Here is a 19,895-nt window from a genome sequence, read left to right as displayed (position 1 = left end):
AGATAGATATATATATATATAGATAGATAGATAGATAGATAGATAGATAGATAGATATAATAGATATAATATAATAGTAATATAACTTTCTAATATAACTTGGCGACAAATATATTAATAAAACGTAACAAATAATAATAAGAGTAGGCTTTTACTAATAAATAATTTATTTGGTTCCAAGTCTTATACTTGTAATCTGTCCTATTCTTGTCGAAGCCTTATAGCTGAGTTTTTTAAATGTGGGGAGCTATTGCAATCGAGGTCGTGGAACATGCAGCAGTGATCCCCCTAAATTCTAGCAATTTTGATATCTTTGTAACTTATTAATAAGAATTTCATAATTACCATATGTTTCTACATCTACACAATGTATTCGAAAGTAGGTAAAAATATTTGTTTGAGACGTCATTTTCATGGTTCAACCACCATAAAATTATTTTGTTTTATGTTCTAAAAAAATTTATTGAAAAAATATTTCTTCCAGTGGAAATATTTTATTTATATAAATAATATTTCATTTGTCTGTCTTTGTTAACATATTGAGTGCCACGCTACTTTTACATGGCTTGCCCGTCTTGCCACACGGTAAATAACTACAAACTAAATTTTCAAATCTTAAGACAGAATTTGCTAGTTTTTTAAAAGGTTTTGCATGACATATATGAAAAAAGGTAAATTATATAACCCTACGAATTGTATAGAAATAATGGTGGGTAAAAATCTACTAAATTGAATTTATTAAACTAAGTATAACAATTAATAAACTACCACTTGAAAATATTTATTCGCTGTCCCGAGCAAGTTGATATCTATAAAAATAAAACTATTTTCGTCTGTTCTGTATTATATCAATTTCTTCAAACCATTTTAGTATCTATAATAATATTAAAAAAATAAAAATATACTCAAAGTATGTGTTTCTAATAATCTTGGCTTCGGCGGTCACCGGTGATCCTAGTGATGCTACGAACAAACTCAATGCCAGTCACCGGTGACCCCCATGGCATTCAACGTGTTAATATGATTAAAAATATGCAGGCACGTCCTGGCTAATGATACTGCATCCTCACATATGAGCTGTTGTAAATAAGAGTAATAAGAGGGTCTCCTCTGTAGTGACCTTTCAAGTGGCTGCACTTTAAGGGCAGACTGTAGCCAATGCTTGAATTCACCCAAGAAATTTAAATTATTTTTATTACTGCATTATATTTTAAAGTTTGTTATTAGTTTAACATTTGCTCCTTATTCTACATCACCAGCTATGTCCTCAAATTAAAAATTAAAGTTCTAAAACTGCAATTGTATATTACACCTACAACAAGCGAAGAACGCATTTATGGTCCCCATACTAAAAGGCTGAAGAAACCACACTTTAGATAGTCTAAAATTTCGCATATAACAATTGTGTACAGAACAAACCAGCGATTACACACTGCCGCTTTCCTTTTCTTAAAGAATTTTAAAATAACAGATTTTTCTTGCCAGAGATGCCAACTTGCTGCGGACAGCAAATATATATTTTAAAGTGGTAGTTTATCAATTGTGATTCTTGATTTAATAAATTCAATTTAGTAGATTTTTATCCACCACTATTTCTAAATAATTCGTAGGCGTATATAATTATGCTAGCTATGCCTTTTAAAAAACAAGCATAAATAGTCAAGTATTTGCAGAATTTACTTTGAAGTTATTCACCCTTTTTTTTAAAAATTATTTTGGCGTGTCCGGAGCAGTTGGCATCGCTGAATAAAAATGTCTGGATGTCAGAGGTCGGTTGCGACGCTTCACTGCTCATTACGTATTTTAATATTCACTCCTTTTACGCAATTAACCTAGAGCCCCTGAATTAGACAGGCCGACTTATCATTTATTGTTGGAGCAAAGAGCTAACATAAGCACAGCGATTAAATATTTTCAAGTGGTAGTTTATTAATTGTAATTCTTGGTGTAATAAGTTCGATTTAGTAGATTTTAATCCACCACTATTTCTAAACAATGCGTAGGCCTATAAAATTTACCACTTTATAGTACTTATTACGTGCTTTACATTTTTAAAAGCAAGCAAATATTGTCAACTAGTATTTGCAAAATTTACTTCGTAGATATTTACCGTTTTTTAAATTATTAAGGCGTGTCCAGAGCAGTTGGCATCACTTTAGTATCATAACTAATACTAACATAACGTTAACTTGCAAACTTGTTTGCTCCAATATTGCTTGATAGGTCAGCTCTGATAGTATAGGAGCCTTAAATTAACCAATAATGAACTCAAACATACAAATGACTCAATGGAGATAGGCTGGACATTTGGAGGTAATAATGAGAGTCATTTATTAACACATTACTTAGCAGAATACTTGTTTACTAAATTCAGGGGCCCCCATCAGGGGGGAAGGTGGGCGCACGATGCGCCCACTTAAAGCTTGGGGGTGAATTTTTACATTAAATAAAACAAATAGTTTTGGGGGGGATTTAGAATTTGCCCAAGAATGCGCCCAAGAGCTTGGGGGGGGGGTGGCGGCCATTGGCTAAATTAGATTAATTTTGCAAAAAGTATTAATTTTATTTATAAAATTTATTCACGTTTTATCTATAAGATTTTAGTAATTCTTGTTCACTTGAAAATTTTGGAAAAATTAATTATTCATTTTCATTGCATTTTTATTGAAAATTTTTATTAATAATTCTAATCGCAGTTGTAAAATGTATTTCAATATTAGTCACTTCAATATTAGATAGTTATTTAGTTCAGACGATATTTTAAGTCACGAAATCAGACACAAAAACGAACTTTTTCGGAATAAACATAGCTATTCTTCGACGGATTCAGATTTCAGACACCTAAAATATAGGCGACAACCGCAATCTGGGAATTATGGCTCTAGTAGTTTGGTCAGGAGAGCGATTAAAATTTTTGATAGCTTAATATTATTTTACTCTCTGCGTATTTTGTCATATCTCAAGAACTTAATAAATAAATCGAAAAAATTTTACACACAATTATAAAGTTCTTTAATCGAGAAAATAATTTCATTCAAAAAATACACTTTAGTAACTATTTGTAATCTATATTATATAAAACGCTAATAAAAAACCGATGATATTTCTTTTCTCGCGTTGGCAACAGTAATCATTTTTAATTGATATGCTTCGGCGCGCAAGAGCACGTAGTGAGCATCATATGTCTAATCGGGTGAATTCTCACCGAATTATCAAAAAAATTCTCACAAAATTATCTTCATCGAAGTTGATGCTTTACATCCGGCGTTCAGTACTATTTCATATTGTTTTACAACACATGGTTTGAGCCCTCTGGTGGGAAAGACTTTAAAACAGAACTTACAACAGTTACTTTTCTCAACAACTGAAATTTAGAATAGTGTGATTAAGAAAAATATGCGAACTGTTTGCAATTTCAAATTAATATTGAAATACACAGGTTTAGAATTTTCTACAGTGAAAAGTTTTCGGAACATCAGTATTCAAAAAAGTATACAAAAGCTAGACGTTAAGAACGTATCCAATGAGCGAGCATCGGATTGCGAAGCTGTCCGAAATGAACTGCGAAAGCAGTTCCGGGGGTTGGCGAGCGCCAGCGAGCAGGGGGCGAAGCCTCCTAGTTTTTTATTATTTTACTTAATAAGGAAAGAAAAAATTTTGAAATGTAAGGTATATAATTTTTTGTATCATTTTAAAAAACCTTAACTTTACATGGCAAAATACAAAATTTAAGGAAAATTAGTTGAATAGTTCCTGTGAAATCAAATTTTAAAAAAGTCGTGTATTTAAAACTCTATTTCTCAAAAACTATTCAGCCGATTTCACTCAAATTTTGTATTTTGCCATGTGAAATTAAATATTCTGAAATGTATACCTTACGATTCAAACTATTTTTCCGACTATAATTAAATTAAGTAATAAATATTTACTAAGATTTATTTTTTGTGTAGAATTATCTTTGGAAAAAACGAATTTTATAATTGCGTATTAAAATTTTTCAATTCCCGGAAAAGTTCTCGAAATATGATAAAAATACGCAAAAAAAATTATTTTAACATTTGGGGGTCCAAACTTTTTATCGCTCTTTTAACCAAACTATAAGGACCATTTTCCCAGGTTGCGGCTACCCCCAATATTTTGGGAATCAAAAATCCGAATCAGCTGAAAAAGACGGTATGTTCATTCAGAGAAAATACGTTTTTCGTTCGCCTGATTTCGTGACTTAAAATATGGTCTGCACTAAATAAATAACATACTTGAGCTCGCCCTCTCGAACCTTTAAAATGGAGTTCTAGAACGTGGTGATCTGATCATTATATTAAAATTTAATCAGGGTGGCCTTTTTTTGTGTGTGCACTGCACATATTACGAATTTACGATATCTCACAGAGGAAATTCGACATATAAATAAAAACAGTTATTCAAGATGTCTACTCTAGCCCCCCACTCTTCTAAAATAAATACCGAATAAGACTCAAATATTAAAATTTTGTTCCACTGAGTAAATATTAAAAATGCTTTTCTAATGCAGTACCTGTCTTTGAAGCAGTTTTTTTTACTTAATTGAAATACGTATAGTAGAATCGTTGCTCGAACTCTACTTAAAATAAACATTTCTTAAAATTATTTACTCAAGACTGTATTTTTAGAATTAAAGTTGGTACTGCTTTGATTTTTTAAAAGAAACCATAGATAACTAATTTTATATTAAATATTTAATCCATGTATTAATAAATAAAAAAAACTAAACTCAGTGGCATGACAGTCCATAGAGGGCCAAGGCCTTTTCTTGGCCCAAGGCTCTGGGGTGCCGGAGCAGATGTTCCGGTTTAGGTGGTCAGCCGAACGCGAAACCCCCAGTGTTTAGTTCCCAAGCATGCTTGGTACTCATTTATCGACCCAATGAAGTGATGAAAGGGTGAGTGAACCTTGCCCGGCCCTAGGATCGAACCTAGGATCTATGTATTAATACAAATGTTATTAATTTAATAAAACCCATGTCACTAGCTCATATGTGCAAAAACAATTTATCGGAAAAAAATATATTATTAAAAAAGTTTACATTCAAAACAGCTTAGTCGAACCGGAGTTTAGAGAATCAGACTCCGGTTCCGAGGGTCCGGGGTTCGGTCTTTGACTCCGAGTCTTTGACTCCCAACGAGTACATGGAATATACGTGCTCGTAAAATCTGTGGAATCTAAAGTCCTGAGGTCAGTCACTGAGTAGTACCATGTGTACATTGATTTGGAGAAAATTTCCTTCCCCTTCAAATCTATGTCTAAACTGAAGAAGTGGCCCTACGAATTAGTGGTGCTGTTATCTATCAGTGGGGTTTTGAGCTAAGGCGTATTTTCATCCTTGCAATGCTTTCTTGACAAAGGAAGAGACACCTTTCTGATTTGATTAACCCCTTAACTTGTGCGCTCGAGTTAATTCGAGAGCGCTAAACAGGTCAAATTGTGCACACTCGAAATAATTCGAGCGACGTTGTATTTTATGCTGCTATAATTTTTCACACTCGAATATAATCGAGAATTGAAAATAACAATGTGAAAGCTAAGATAAAATCGTTTTATTGATATTTATCATTTACATACTAATCATTTACACTCTAAAGTGTATTTCTTTACACACCTTTCTGATTTGACTAAGGAAATGGCTGGCAAGCTCGGCCTGTCAAATTGTCATTAGAAACAACAACATAGTTCGATTATCATTTAAAATTAAGACAAACATGTAACGTGCAAGTTTTATTTTAAAAAAATGCTAGACGCATTCTAATAGAATAGGATGCATTCTAATAGATCTTTTTTGAAGTTTAAATGAGGAAAATTTAAATGAGGAATGGATTATTGAATGGAAAGAAGTCTTAACTATCGGAACCCCATTTTCGAATAACTTACTCTACCCACAATACCACTGAAAACAATATAGTTTTACTGTCACCTTTTTCTTACACTTTACCCAACACCTCCTATAACGGAAAGCCTCCACACGTTTTTTTGTAGGTTATCAAGGTAGACCATTTAATATGATATCTAGTAAAAATTAGAAAGTGGTAGCAAATATATGTCTAAAAATTTGTTTAATTTATGAATATTTTTGGTTTGTTGTATTCACTTGTCAACCACTACAGATTCAATTCTCAAATATATATGATAAATTTCCCTCAGTTGCTTATGAAAATAGAATTTGGGTTTCTGCTCACAAATTGTCTGTTAACCCGTAATTCCATATTATTTCCTGCTTGTGTGTGTCAGCTCTGTTACGAGCATTGCACTAAAATTTTAGAACATAGAAAAGTCTTTAAAATCATAAAATATTGATTTATTATACAAATTTCTTTTTGGAAATAAACTGGTAAATTTTAAAATTTCTATTATTGCTCTTGAATTGATTTATATCATATTTTTTTGTTTACTGAATTATTGCGAGGTTGAGGTTCATCAACTGCTGTTAAGTAACTGTGCGTATTGAACAAGAGTTCTTAGTTATTCTTTAAATCCCATCATCATGTAGAAAAAAAATAAAAAAAATTGTAGTTTGCTTTTTTTAATACATAGTTAATTTTATATAAACTCTTTATAGCTAAAAAAAATACTTATTTTTAATAGAAGAAAAATCTAAATTATCCTTAATTAAAGAAGAAATCTTAATTATAGATGGAGAAATCGTAATTATAGAAGAAGAAATCTTAATTAACCTTAATTATACGAAGATAAATCTTAATTATTCTTAATTATAAAATAAGAAATATTAAATAATCTTGATTATTCTGTTTAAATTATAGAATTCATTACTCTCCTGTAGAGAGAAAATATGATGAAATTCTTACATCTTATGGAGAAATTTGTTTTAAAAAATATGCCTGATTATTTTCAGGGATGATATGCATCCTGCAACAAATTATTAATTTAATTTAAATGTAACTCTGATTAAAAATAACACGTATTTATGGACATTAATGTATTGCAGACCACGCATATTGTTTAAAATTTTGCTTAATTATGGAAATTCGGAGAAATTGCGATTTATTGAAAATAAAAGTAATAATAAACCCTGATAGTACAACAGGTAAGGTACTAGTATCTGTCACTAAATGCTTTTCTTTTTAAAAGCAACCATAGAAAAGTGGGTTTCCAATGTTTTCCAGTGTTTCCCAAAGTGTGGTACGCGTACCCCCAGAGGTACGGGAACAGCTTAGCGGGGGTACGTGTTCTAATGCGAAATAAATTGCAGCAAACGAAAATTTCAAAAACTTTTATTTAAAAACAAAGCTAACCATGAAACTTTACGATTTGCGTATTTTTCAATGGGCTATTTTTTGCAGGGTCAACAGTTAATAATTAGTGGTGTCAACAGCCAGTTGTGATTTTTAACTTTTGTGCAATTTTTTTTTAGTAAAAATTACATTCATTTTTTATTAGTGGTACACAGCATTACGAAAAATTTAGAAAGGGTACGCAAAAGTCATAAGTTTGGGAAACACTGTTTTATGCTAAAGGGAGGTCAAACAACTGTCGATTCAAAATAATGATTATATTCTCTCCATAATGTTGTTGATCACGCAAATGTGTTCCATGATCTTTCTGGATCGCAACGAACTGTTTCAAGAATGCTTTTCTTTTTAAAAGAAGTCAATGTTTTATACTAAAGGGTAGCACTAAGGACGGTCAGTACAAAATGCTGATCACATTGCTTCCGTAATGTCGTTGATCCCGCAAATCTAGAGGAGTTTCTTATGATTCATCTAGAACACAACGGACTGTTTCAGAAATGCTTTTCTTTCAAAAATATGGATAGAAAACTGAGTTTCCAATGTTTTATGCTAAAGAGAGGCCAAGGCCAAACAACTGTTGATTCAAATAAATGATTATACTGTCTCCATAATGTTGTTGATCACGCTAATATGCTTCATGATCTTTCTGGATCGCAACGAACTGTTTCAAGAATGCTTTTCTTTTTAAAAGTAGCCTATGTTTTATGCTAAAGGGTCGAACTAAGGACGGTCGGTACAAAATGCTGCTCACATTGCCTCTGTAATGTCGTTGATCACGCAAATCTGGAGGATTGTTTTATGAATCATCTGGAACTCAACGGACTGTTTCATGAGTGATTTTCTTTTTGAAGGTATTGATAGAAAATTAAATTCCCACTGCTTTATGCACTAACGACGGTCGTTATAAAATGCTGAACACATTACTTCTATATTGTTGTTGATCACGCAAATGGGGAGGCTTGTTTCATGATTCCTCCTCCGGATCACAACGGGCTGTTCCAAGATGATTGATATTGTGCAGTAGAATTTAAGAACGGTATAGTAGCTCTGGAGCTTCATACAATTAACAACCATTGGTGGTTCATGACAATTCATCCTCGCCATTCGGTCCCACCATTTCTGAAGCTTCATACAATTGACAATCATTGGTGGTCCATGGCAATTCAACCTTGTCATTCGGATCCCGCCATTTCTGAAGCTTCATACAATTGACAACCATTGGTGGTCCATGGCAATTCAGTCTCGTCATTCGAATCCCGCCATTTCTGAAGCTTCATACAATTGACAACCATCGGTGGTCCATGACAATTCAGCTTCGCCATTCGGTCTGCTATTTCTGAAGCTTCATACAATTGACAACCATTGGTGGTCCATGACAATTCAGCCTCGCCATTCGGTCTGCTATTTCTGAAGCTTCATACAATTGACAACCATCGGTGGTCCATGACAATTCAGCCTCGCCATTCGGTCCGCTATTTCTGAAGCTTCATACAATTGACAAACATCGGTGGTCCATGACAATTCATCCTCGCCATTCGGTCCGCTATTTCTGAAGCTTCGTACAATTGACAACCATCGGTGGTCCATGACAATTCAGCTTCGCCATTCGGTCCTCTATTTCTGAAGCTTCATACAATTGACAACCATCGGTGATCCATGACAATTCAGCTTCGCCATTCGGTCCGCTATTTCTGAAGCTTCATACAATTGACAACCATTGGTGGTCCATGACAATTCAACCTCGCCATTCGGTCCGCTATTTCTGAAGCTCCATACAATTAACAACCATTGGTGGTCCATGACAATTCAGCCTCGTCATTCAGTCCCGCCATTTCAATCTCACCGTTTCAATCTCGCTGTTACAGTTCCACTGTTTTGATCTCGCCGTTTCGGTCCCGTTGCCGTTTCGATCCTGCTACCATTTTGATCTCGCCGTTTCGGTCCCGTTGCCGTTTCGATCCTGTTAACCTTTTGATTACGTCGTTTCGGTACCGTTGCCATGTCAGTTCCTTTCCAATTCAGTCCTGTTACTAATTCGATTTGCCTATAGTAGTTGATTTGCCATTTCAATTACAATCGAGCTTTTCGGAGCAATAAAGCATCAAACCATTGAGTGAAAATTCAAAGCAAGCTAAATTATAATTTAACATCACATCTGAAATACAATGTAGCGTTTATATGAATCTTTCATTTTAAAAAGTAAAAGCAAAATCTAAACTTTAGCGAACTTTCATTTAACATAGCGAATAATTCATCAGATTTCGATATATCTTTTGTTTTCTTTTCCTTTAAAAGTAAACTTGCGGTCCCCAATATATATTCGCTTTTTCTTTTAATTTTGATGAAGAAATGGGACTAAAATGGTAGGATCAAAATGAAGGGACCAAAACATCCCGCTTAGATCATTGATTTGGAGAAAGATATCATAATTAATATCACACTAGGCCTACAACAATTAGGCTCTCATTCACAATCTGATGATCATCCTAGAAGAATGTGTATTTTAAATTCGCATTTCTGAAGTTTCATACATTTGGCGACATGGCGGTTCATAACATTTGGTTTAACAATGGCGGTTCAACAATGGCGGTTCATAACATTTAGGCCTCGTCATTTCGGTCCTGCCGTTATTTTGTTTTAACAAGTTCCATTTGCCAATTTTCTGAAACATCTCATTTATAACATTTTCAGTTGTTATTTAAGAACATTATTAGCATTTACCAAAACTTTATATCATTTTTAGATCGAACTATTCATGGAGTTTCATTGGAAGGCATTTTCAACCATTCTTCAATTGATTTTGTTAAAGTCTATCATAAACTTAGAATGTTTTTGTTCTCCATTACCTGATGTGACGTATAAAGACATCGAAGATTTGAATGCAACATGCAAGGGATTAGATTCTTGTGTATTACCAAGAAGAGAGAACATTATTGAACATTGCAACTGCGGTGCTTCTTGCAATCTTATGGGGACATGTTGCGTGGACTCGAAATATAGAAACAAATACATAGAACCACTAAAAAACATAAGGTGCCAAGATTTTAACTATCGTAAAAAAGTCCGTTCTTTACCTATGATAAGCAGTTGCGATTCCAATGTACTATACGATGAAACTACTGAAAATCTTTGCAAGAGCAGTGGCGAAGAGTTAAACGATCCATTCTTGAAAATACCCGTTACCGATCCTGTAACAGGTATTTCATACAAAAACCATTATTGTTTCGCTTGTAATAGAAATAATGGAGAAGAAAAGCCAGTACCATGGAACTTAAAATTGAAGAGTGATTGCATACATCAAAAACTGAAAAACTCAACAATTCCTAAGCTACACTCTGATGGTGAAAAATGGTTCATAACCCTTGAACAGGAAATTGCAATCGAAGTTTATTTGCATACATCTATTCCGGGAAAACTGAAAAGTATTGTCCCTCATTGTTACTTTCTTGTGTGGTCGGAATGTGCTTCGTACTGGTCTGGTGATCCAAACATTAAAAGAAAATGTGAGTCTTCTTATATGGCTCTAACAAGAGTTCTAAGCAGTGATGGCACATTTTATATAGAATACCGAAATCCACATTGTGCTGTTTGCAATCATCATAGTATTGATGACATGGAATGTCTCCAAACGGAAACAAGCTCTGAAGATTCCAATGATGATGACGATAATGGCGAAAGTGATGGTGACGAAGACAATGGTGACGTGAGAGATGGTAACGATGATAATGACGGAGACGAATATAATGGTAGTGAGAATTATGATGATGGAAATGAAGGCGAAAATGATGGTGACAATAATGATAGCGACGGAGATGAAAGTGGCGGGGATGATGGTGACGAGAATGAAGACAGTGAGAATGATGGTGACGAAAATGAAGATGGCGAAAATGATAGTGACAAAAATGATGATAACGATGATGATGATAGTGACAAAGGGGATGGTAATGAGAATAGTGCTGATGACGATGAAAGTGATGACAATGAAAACGACCGGAATGGTGGTGATGAAGATGAGGGTGATGATGATGAGAGTAGTGAAAATAATGATGACAAGGGTAATAGTGACGAGAATTATGATGACAATAATGACAGTAGCGAAAATGATGGTAACGAGGGTGATGACGATGACTATGATAATGACGAGGATGACAATAAGAATTCTTTGAAAGACGGTATCTTTTTTGTTAAGTTATACAATCTTCAGAACGAAACGGATTGTAAAGACAACATGGTGTATGATTATTTTGCAAAGAGCTGTAGAAAAATGCCGAAAGCACAGTGGCGTAAGAAATTCGGATAGAGAATACTGCAAAAACACTTAAAGTGAAAAAGGTAAAGTGCACTGAATCGCAACACTTCTGAACTAAATATATAGAGTTTGGCACAGAATAAGGTTAATTTTCGAAGAAACATTTGGTGTAGAAATTTGGGTGCCATTTTTTTTACTCAATATTAAGCGAAAATCACGCAAAAGTGAAATACTTCTTGTATTAGTTTAATTCAAGCTTAACATTATTAACACTGAAAATTGGTCTAAGAAAGCACACAAATATCATTTATATATAAAAAAAATTCTGCTTTAAAGTAAATATTTCGACAAAAACACATAATTACATTAAAAGAAATATAGTTATTTCTAGATTTAATATTCTCAGAGATAGTTTCTTTTAAGTTAAAGTTACCTGCACTATTTTTTAAAACTAATCTCATTTCTTAATCTAACAGATGCCCCACAGCTGCAGATTCTCCAAAATTTCCGGCAGCTTTTATTATTACGTTTAAGGTGATCAAACTTGTTCTTTTCTATTTCCATATTGGATATATAGATTTAGTTGAAAATGCTTAAGCTTTATATGTGAACAAATTGAAAACGTATGTATAAGTGCATAATAAATTACAAAAGTTCAAATACTAGACTATATGACTAGCCATGTTATTATCTTCGTTTTGAATCATGTCAAATCCGATGAAGAGAGCCTACCAGGACTGGTACTGAGCAACCAGAACAATTCTAAGTCACACATAAGTAAATTTAAGCTCTCGGAAAATATGCAATATCGTAATTCTCCTTTCATTACTATTTAGGCCTTAACACTAGGTTTACGGACGTTTCTTATATACCTATCTCTACGGACACACGTCAATTTGACGTATGAAAGAATTGTGATTCTTAATTTAATAAATTCAATTTAGTAGATTTTTATCCACCCTTATTTCTAAATAATTCGTAGGCCTATATAATTCACCACTTCATATTTCAGAATTTACTTTGTTGTAATTTATCATTTTTTTAAAATTATTTTCGCGTGTCCGGAGCAGTTGGCATCTCTGCACTTAGAAACCAATGTATATGTATACTTAGTTGTTAACGTNTGCGTTTGTTCTTTCTATTATTGCTTATCGGCAACAGTTGTTTATCACTTGTTTTATTTGAGATAACGAATCGAAGTATTGTCGGTACATTCCTATTTATTATTGATGTGATAATTGCTTGTTTACTTAAACTTTTGTCTAAATTATGATCGCGTCAAATTGACGCATATCCGTAGAAATAGGTATACCACATAGAGAATTTCAACGCTTTTGAGGTAAATAGCATTTAATTTATATTTACTTCGATCAATGGTTAAAAGTCAAGAGATAAAATAAAAATTCAAACGGGTTTTATAATTTTCCTTACAAAAGTCGGCATTAGTGAATATAGTTGTTGATTGCATTTGATTATTATTTTTAAAAGCAAAATAAACATGTTTTAAAAGAACGTTTGCGTTTTGTTTCAAATTTAGTGCTGCTGGGAAACACCAGTATCAACTGAACATTTCCTGCTATAGTCGATATAGGACTCTTCTGTTAACTAGGTTATAAAGAAATTTTGCTATGAGGTCAAAGTGGAAGTCCTTATAAAGTCAATTCATTGATTCAATCTTAATTTTCGGGATATTTTTTTCTCCTCTCTAGCCATAAAAGAGATGTTCCGATTTACCCCTTAAATGTCAAACTCATGGCTTCATAGGAAACTTCATAATTTCATGTCGACATAAGTCAAATTTGTTATTCAGGAACAAGATTTTTATTTTAAAGATACTAATACTGAGTTCTTAAAAAGAACTAGTATTCTGTATGTATCTAGAAAGTTGTTCTTTTGTAAATAAATGAAAAATAAAGTTCATGATGTCTCTTTTGATTTGAAATGCACCAATAGTTATGTCAAAATATGAGTTGGGACACAAATTTTGAAAACAGTTTTAGCCAATCAACAGTTAATATCTGGATTTTTAATATCTTTTGATTCACAATAGTTAATGTAAAACTTCCAGTATTCTATTACCTGCACCGATACTATTAAGTTTTATTGATTTATTTGGTTAGTAACAATATTCCTGCCATTTTGCCAACTTTTTGAGAGTAGAAAGTATTTTATAACCGTCGTTGAGCAGTCGACCCAATTATGAATTTACGACTACTAATGTTAACTCCGTGGCCTTGTAGTTTTGAACCCAATTTAGAAGACAAGGGAACTCCTGGATCAAGTATTGGGAGAAACTTGCCTTCGTGGAGGACATTTTGAGGGAACTAACCCACATTTGCGTTACATGGAAAGGAAAATCACGATAACCTCCCACGGTTAGAAAAAAAAACTCGAACCCATGATCCGCCTAACACTGAAGATGTTTTACGTCAGCTGTGATCGATGCGAGCCGAGTCCGGAATTTGGATCGACCAGCCATCACTGGGATTCGAACCCGGGTCACCTTATTGGAAGGAAGACGCTCTACCCCCTGAGCCATCAAAAAATTCCATTTTCTTTATAAATAAATGAAAATTTCATTTTCTTTGGCGATTTTCCATGTAAAAGTTGATTTAATCTCACCTTATTGAACTCAGCTGGACGACCGGAGCGAGGTTTGCTTTTGAACTCCAAATTTCTTTCTTTAAACTTTGTATTCGAATAACATGTGGTTCTTTTAGATACAGTCTCTTCTCTTTCGATCGCAATTGTCAGGAATATCTTCCGTCTGGATAGTCTGGAAAACATTCCTGAGGATGGTCAAAGACATGCCATCACAATTTTGATTCTCTGCCGAGGGGATGGCTTCCTCTCTTTGGTAGTCCGACCCACAAAAAAAACAGGAGTTCTACTAAGATCTTTACGATCAGTCCACTGCTGGAGAAGATCAGGAATCAAACGTGAGTTCTTGTGATGCATCAAGATCTCCGAGTTTTAGAACTTAACAAAATACTTATGCACATTTACAATCATTTTTTTTTTTGGTAGATTTATCAAAATATTTTATTGGCAAGATATCTTATCAAGATATTCAAGATTTTTATTTCCAGAAACAGGCTAACAAGTATATGTATATAAATTAAAGAACACACAAATTTAAATGTAAATTTTGAAGAAAAAATTTTTTTGTATCCTAGTGGACAGTAGTTATAGAAAGAAAAACATATAAAACGATTTGAAAAATAAATTTTACGGTGAAATCTCGATTTTAAACTTGACCAAACGTATTTGTTGCAAGATACGTAGCTCAAATTTGATCGTGAAATCTTCTCAAAATGTTCTTTTTCAAGACAGTTTTCGCACATTATAAGCATTCAGAAAATTCAAAAAAAAAAAAAAACTCGATTTTAGTAAAAATTTACTGTAATAATTGTATTAAATTGGAAAGTTTCAATTCAGATACTAATATCAGGATTTAAGGCGTATAATGCATACAAAATTATTGTATTATTTGTCATAAACTTTCGAATTGTTTTATAATTTGGGACACCTTATTATTTGAAATACCATTTTGCAGGAAAAGCCTAATAAATACTATAATTTTTAAACAACATTTTTAAAAAATAATATTATTTATAAAATTTTATATTATTTTTAGATCAAGCCATTCATGGAGTTACAATGGAAAGCATTTCCTAAATCTCTTCTATTGGTTTTTTTCAAGACTCTCATAAGCTTAGAATGTTTTAAGACAATTTTATCTGACGTTACATACAAGGATATTCAAGATTTGAATGCAACATGCAAGGGTCTAGACTCTTGCGAAATACCCAGAAAACATAAAGTTTTCGAACATTGCAACTGTGGTGTTTCCTGCAATCTCCTCGGAACATGCTGCGCAGATTCTAAATATAGAAACAATCAAGTTGTACCTCTTAAAAACTATGATTGTGAATATTACCAGCATAAAGGACAAGATTTATATTTACCTATGATAAACAGTTGCGATCCCGAAATGTTATACGACGAAACCACAGAAAAGTTTTGCAGCGGAGAGGCGGAGAAGTTAAAAGATCCTTTCTTGGCAATACCCGTTACTGACCCAGTAACAGGTATTTCGTATAAGAACCACTACTGCTTCGCTTGCAACAGAAACAATGGAAAAGAAAAACCGATACCATGGGATTTAAGACTAAAAAATGAACATGTATCTTTTGAGCTTAAATCAATTCCAGATGTGCGTCGTGGTATAGATTCATGGTACATAATCCTTGAGGAAGGACTAAAGCTGGATGTTTCTATTGTCGTGCGTATACCGGATCAATTAAAAAGTAATTTACCCTATTGTTATAATTTCGATATGACTTCGGAATGCGCTGATGATTGGACTGATGAAGATATCGAAAAGAAGTGCATGTCTTATATGGCTTTGACGAGAATTCTAAGTAATGATGGAACATTTTATAGCTATTATCGAAACCCACATTGTGCCATTTGTAATTATGAAGATATGAATGACAAGATATGCCTTGTTCCGGTAGACAAAAATTACGGTGAAAGGATTGGGCAATATGCAATCCTTTTTGTTGAATTATCGTCCCTTCAAGAAGAAACATTGAAGTGCGGAAAGAATATGGTGTATGATTACTTCAAAAAGAATTGCCGAAGTATACCGAGAGCACGATTTCGTTATAAATTTGGGTAGAGTGCCTGAAACCGAATAAAAAAATTGTGCTTGCATAATTTGGCTGCGTGCTATCTTTCTTGTTTAAATATCGGAAAGAAATATTGAAGTGCGGAAATAACATATGGCATGTAATTATTTCAAAAAAGAACTACAGAAAAATAAAGAGAGCATGATTTCGCTATAATTTTGACCTAACAAAATAATTATGATTAAATGATTTGGCAAAACGCAATCTTTTTTGCTGAATTATCTACCCTTCAGGAAGAAACACTGAAGTGCGGACATTAAAAATGGCATATGATTTTTCAAAAGTACGGCGGAAAATACAAATGGTTTTGCAATTAATTTGGATGTAGATTTATTAAACCGAATCAAGAGAGGAAAAAATTCAAAAAAAATCAGCAAAAACAAAAAGTTTTATTTTTTTCAAACTATGCCAAATAGTGTTTTATAATAAATAGTTCGAGGAAATTTCCCTATCGGATCCTAATTGCGCCAACTGCAAATGCCAAGCCCACTGCTTGGATTTTTTAAATTAAAACGTACTCTTATGAATTTCACCCTCCAAGACTGCACTTCAGTTGCATTGATTTATTTAATTATTTACTTATTTATTTTTACATACTTGCGTACCAAAAACTGGTTGTCACTAAAACTTGGCGACATTTTTGGTGGTGGATCCGATACGGAAATCTTCTCTTTATTATTTTTATTACAATTTTTTCTCTCTCTCTCCTACTTTCTGAAACTTTAACTTAAGTCCCTACAAAAAATTATTTCTTTCTTACAAATATTTCTGTTAAAAAAAACAATAAATATGTAATTACATTTTTTTAAAATTATTTTTAAATTACTTTTTTTATATGAAATGATTGTAAACGTATGAACTCTATTCTAATTGCGCAGAAAATAAATAAAATAAATAAATAAAAAAATAAATAAAAATAAATAAATGTGTGGTGCTACGAAAAGAATACGAAAAACAAATGAAGAGTATAGTGGAGGATGCGGGCAAGTGACATTTTCAGGAGTATTAGTCAGAGAAAAATAACTTAAGGTGGTTGCCTTATTCTGGGTATGTTTGTAACAGAATTGTTTTTGTTTTCACTTTTATTTTAACATGACTAGTAACTAGTCCTCATTAGTTTTGATCATGCTTGCACCGCTTTTATTTCTAATGAGGTATCGGCAAATTAAATGAGGTAAAGAATTGTTCGATACGCCTTATATTAAACCTATAACAAAAATAGTTCGGATACCGCTTTTATTTACTAACCCTGATTACAGCCACTCTGAAAATGTCACTTTCCTGGGTCACCCACTAAGCTCCTGAAATAATTGCAGATGTGAGTGATTGATTTAATATAATCTTGAAACTCACACAAAACGTCTTCGCATAGTGAGCGAAAAGGACATCTTTTTTTTCCAGAGTTCAGTAAACTCTGCTGTTAGAACATTAAAAATTAAAATCCTCTATATTCACTTAATCATCTGAGTTTATATTTTTCATACATTCTGACTTTGGTAAAATAATTTCAATGTCAAAAAAATACTGTTTTGGGGGCAGATTTTAAACATAATTTGATCAAAAACCATGCACTTTCAATAAAAAAAGAAAATTCAAAATACCTAAGATATTAACCCTTTGCAGTGTTAATAAGTTTATAAGAAGCTATCATACTAATTGGGAGTGATTTTTATTCGACAAGCATAGTCTGCAAATTAATAATATAAAAATAATTGCTCTGAAAGAGATAAACGCTTTTACCTGTTAGAACAATTACTTTTTCTACAAGCACTGAACCTCTCATTCTACGTTTCGGATGATGCCGGATGTGTATCCTTATTGTTGTCTTATGCCACTTGTCAATACTGACAAGCCTGTTTTTAAGACAGAAGGGTTAGCTTATTCCGTTTTCCCAGTATTCCCATATTCTATGACCAAGAATTTGTCTTCTGCCACACACATGTCAAGACCCGTTTTACAGGGAGGATACATTCGCGCACCATCTATCTGCAGATCATATTTTTGACCTGAACCAGAACAAGATCTCAATTTTTGATTCAGTACTCCCCGAGGTATTGATTTGTCATGGGAACTTGAAGGACTTTAAAAAAGCGGGTTAACTCCATCAAAAAGTCCTCCACGAAGGCAAATTTCTCCCAATACTCGATCCAGGAGTTCCCTTGTCTTCTGGATTGGGTTCAAAATTACAAGGCAAACGGGGTTGAACAGTTGTCGTCGTAAACCCATAAAATTGGGTCAGCTGTTCAACTAAGGTTATAATATAATATTATAAAATGTGCGTGCATAAACCCTTACAAACCTTATAAAATTATACATTCAGACAAAAATAAACTAAAGTTAAAATATCATGTTAAAAATAAATAAAAAAAAGGCCGCAGCTTTTAGAACAAAATTATTTTCAAATTTGAAATTCCCATACCCAAATTGGTTAAGATCAGGTACTTGGATAAATGCAATAAAACATTTGTTTCCCAGTGTTATTCTTTATAATTGATTGTTGGTTTTAATTATTTAAATAAACAATTATGGACAGTGGTTAGATATATAAATTACAGTTGGATATATAGATTTTTACATTTAGGGGAGAGTGGAATCAATTGTAAAGGGAACGATTGTAACAGAGCAAAAATTTCGAGTGTCGGGTTCTAGATTTGGTTTCTAGGTGGCGCACAAGGTTTATTTAATAAATCTACATGTACACCCCTGCTTGCAACCATTTTTATGTACTTTTGAAAGAGTTACATCACAAAAGATATTTTCACGCTACGTAAGTACTTTTTTTGGTATTAGAATATTATATTGTAACAAAGTAATTTTGTTTAAACAAATAAAAATTATTAACCGAATATGTAAGTGGACACCTTAATTAACATTTCAACAGAAAAAAATTTGTTTTGTTAATTAACTAGCATTGTTTTTAACAAATGAAGCTGAAATGACGTCTTGGGGACGATTGTAACAATAAGTAAAGGGACGATTGTAACAGCTGAAAATAAAATTCGTAATTTCAATTGCAAGTGTTTAACCCCTTAGATCCCATTTCTTATGTTTGCAAACCATTACTTAACTCTTTAAGAAACACTAATAGTTTCCTATATCATTTATATTATGCTGTGTGCGCATTATTTTATTTGTCACCTTTCACAGCATAAATTAAAATTTTTAACCCCTTAAAGTTAAAAGCTTAACCCTTTAGGTCTCTGCTCATTATTATTTTTACTCCTAAAATATCACTACTATTTTGATCAATAAAAAAATATATCACAACTATGATAATATGTATAATTAACTATGTTTTAGTTGAATTTATGAACTGTTACAATTGACCCCGTAAGTGGGGACAATTGTAACAAGTGCTCGACTGTCAAAAATTGTTAATAACTAATATAATAACATTTAAAATAAGTTTTTTTTTTCTAGTAGAGGATAGTCTACTTTACTTGTCTGTCAATTAATACTAATAATATATTGGATTTTTTGTTAGTTAAAAATAATTAAGTAAAAAATTTTACAATTGACCCCACTCTCCCCTTCTATTTATGTTTCGGAATGACAAAATACAAAACTTCAAATCGTTTGAAAGAAATGAGTCTAAGAAACCCTGAAAAATGAATGTATGTATGTATAAACGAATGGATGGATCTTTCATTAGACAAATTTTATAATTGTTTG

At 32.8% G+C, this 19,895-nt stretch overlaps 2 protein-coding genes across 4 annotated transcripts in view; both read left to right on the top strand.

The window, feature by feature from the left end:
* LOC107455228 (uncharacterized) overlaps positions 1–17,037 on the top strand; it is an 18,437-nt gene extending 1,400 nt beyond the window's left edge. Inside the window, exons 2-3 of the mRNA XM_043057181.2 lie at positions 10,024–11,612; positions 15,167–17,037. Coding sequence (XP_042913115.1) covers positions 10,036–11,580 — 1,545 coding nt within the window. The 5' untranslated portion in view covers positions 10,024–10,035 and the 3' untranslated portion in view covers positions 11,581–11,612; positions 15,167–17,037. The remainder of the gene's footprint in view (positions 1–10,023; positions 11,613–15,166) is intronic.
* The window catches only part of LOC122273127 (uncharacterized), a 62,470-nt gene that overhangs the window by 14,387 nt on the left and 28,188 nt on the right, over positions 1–19,895 (top strand). The gene's annotated exons all lie outside the window — the stretch shown is intronic.

The sequence above is a fragment of the Parasteatoda tepidariorum genome, chromosome 9 (assembly GCF_043381705.1).
Source record: "Parasteatoda tepidariorum isolate YZ-2023 chromosome 9, CAS_Ptep_4.0, whole genome shotgun sequence".
NCBI lineage: Eukaryota > Metazoa > Arthropoda > Arachnida > Araneae > Theridiidae > Parasteatoda > Parasteatoda tepidariorum.
This window is presented reverse-complemented; position numbering and strand designations above follow the sequence as displayed.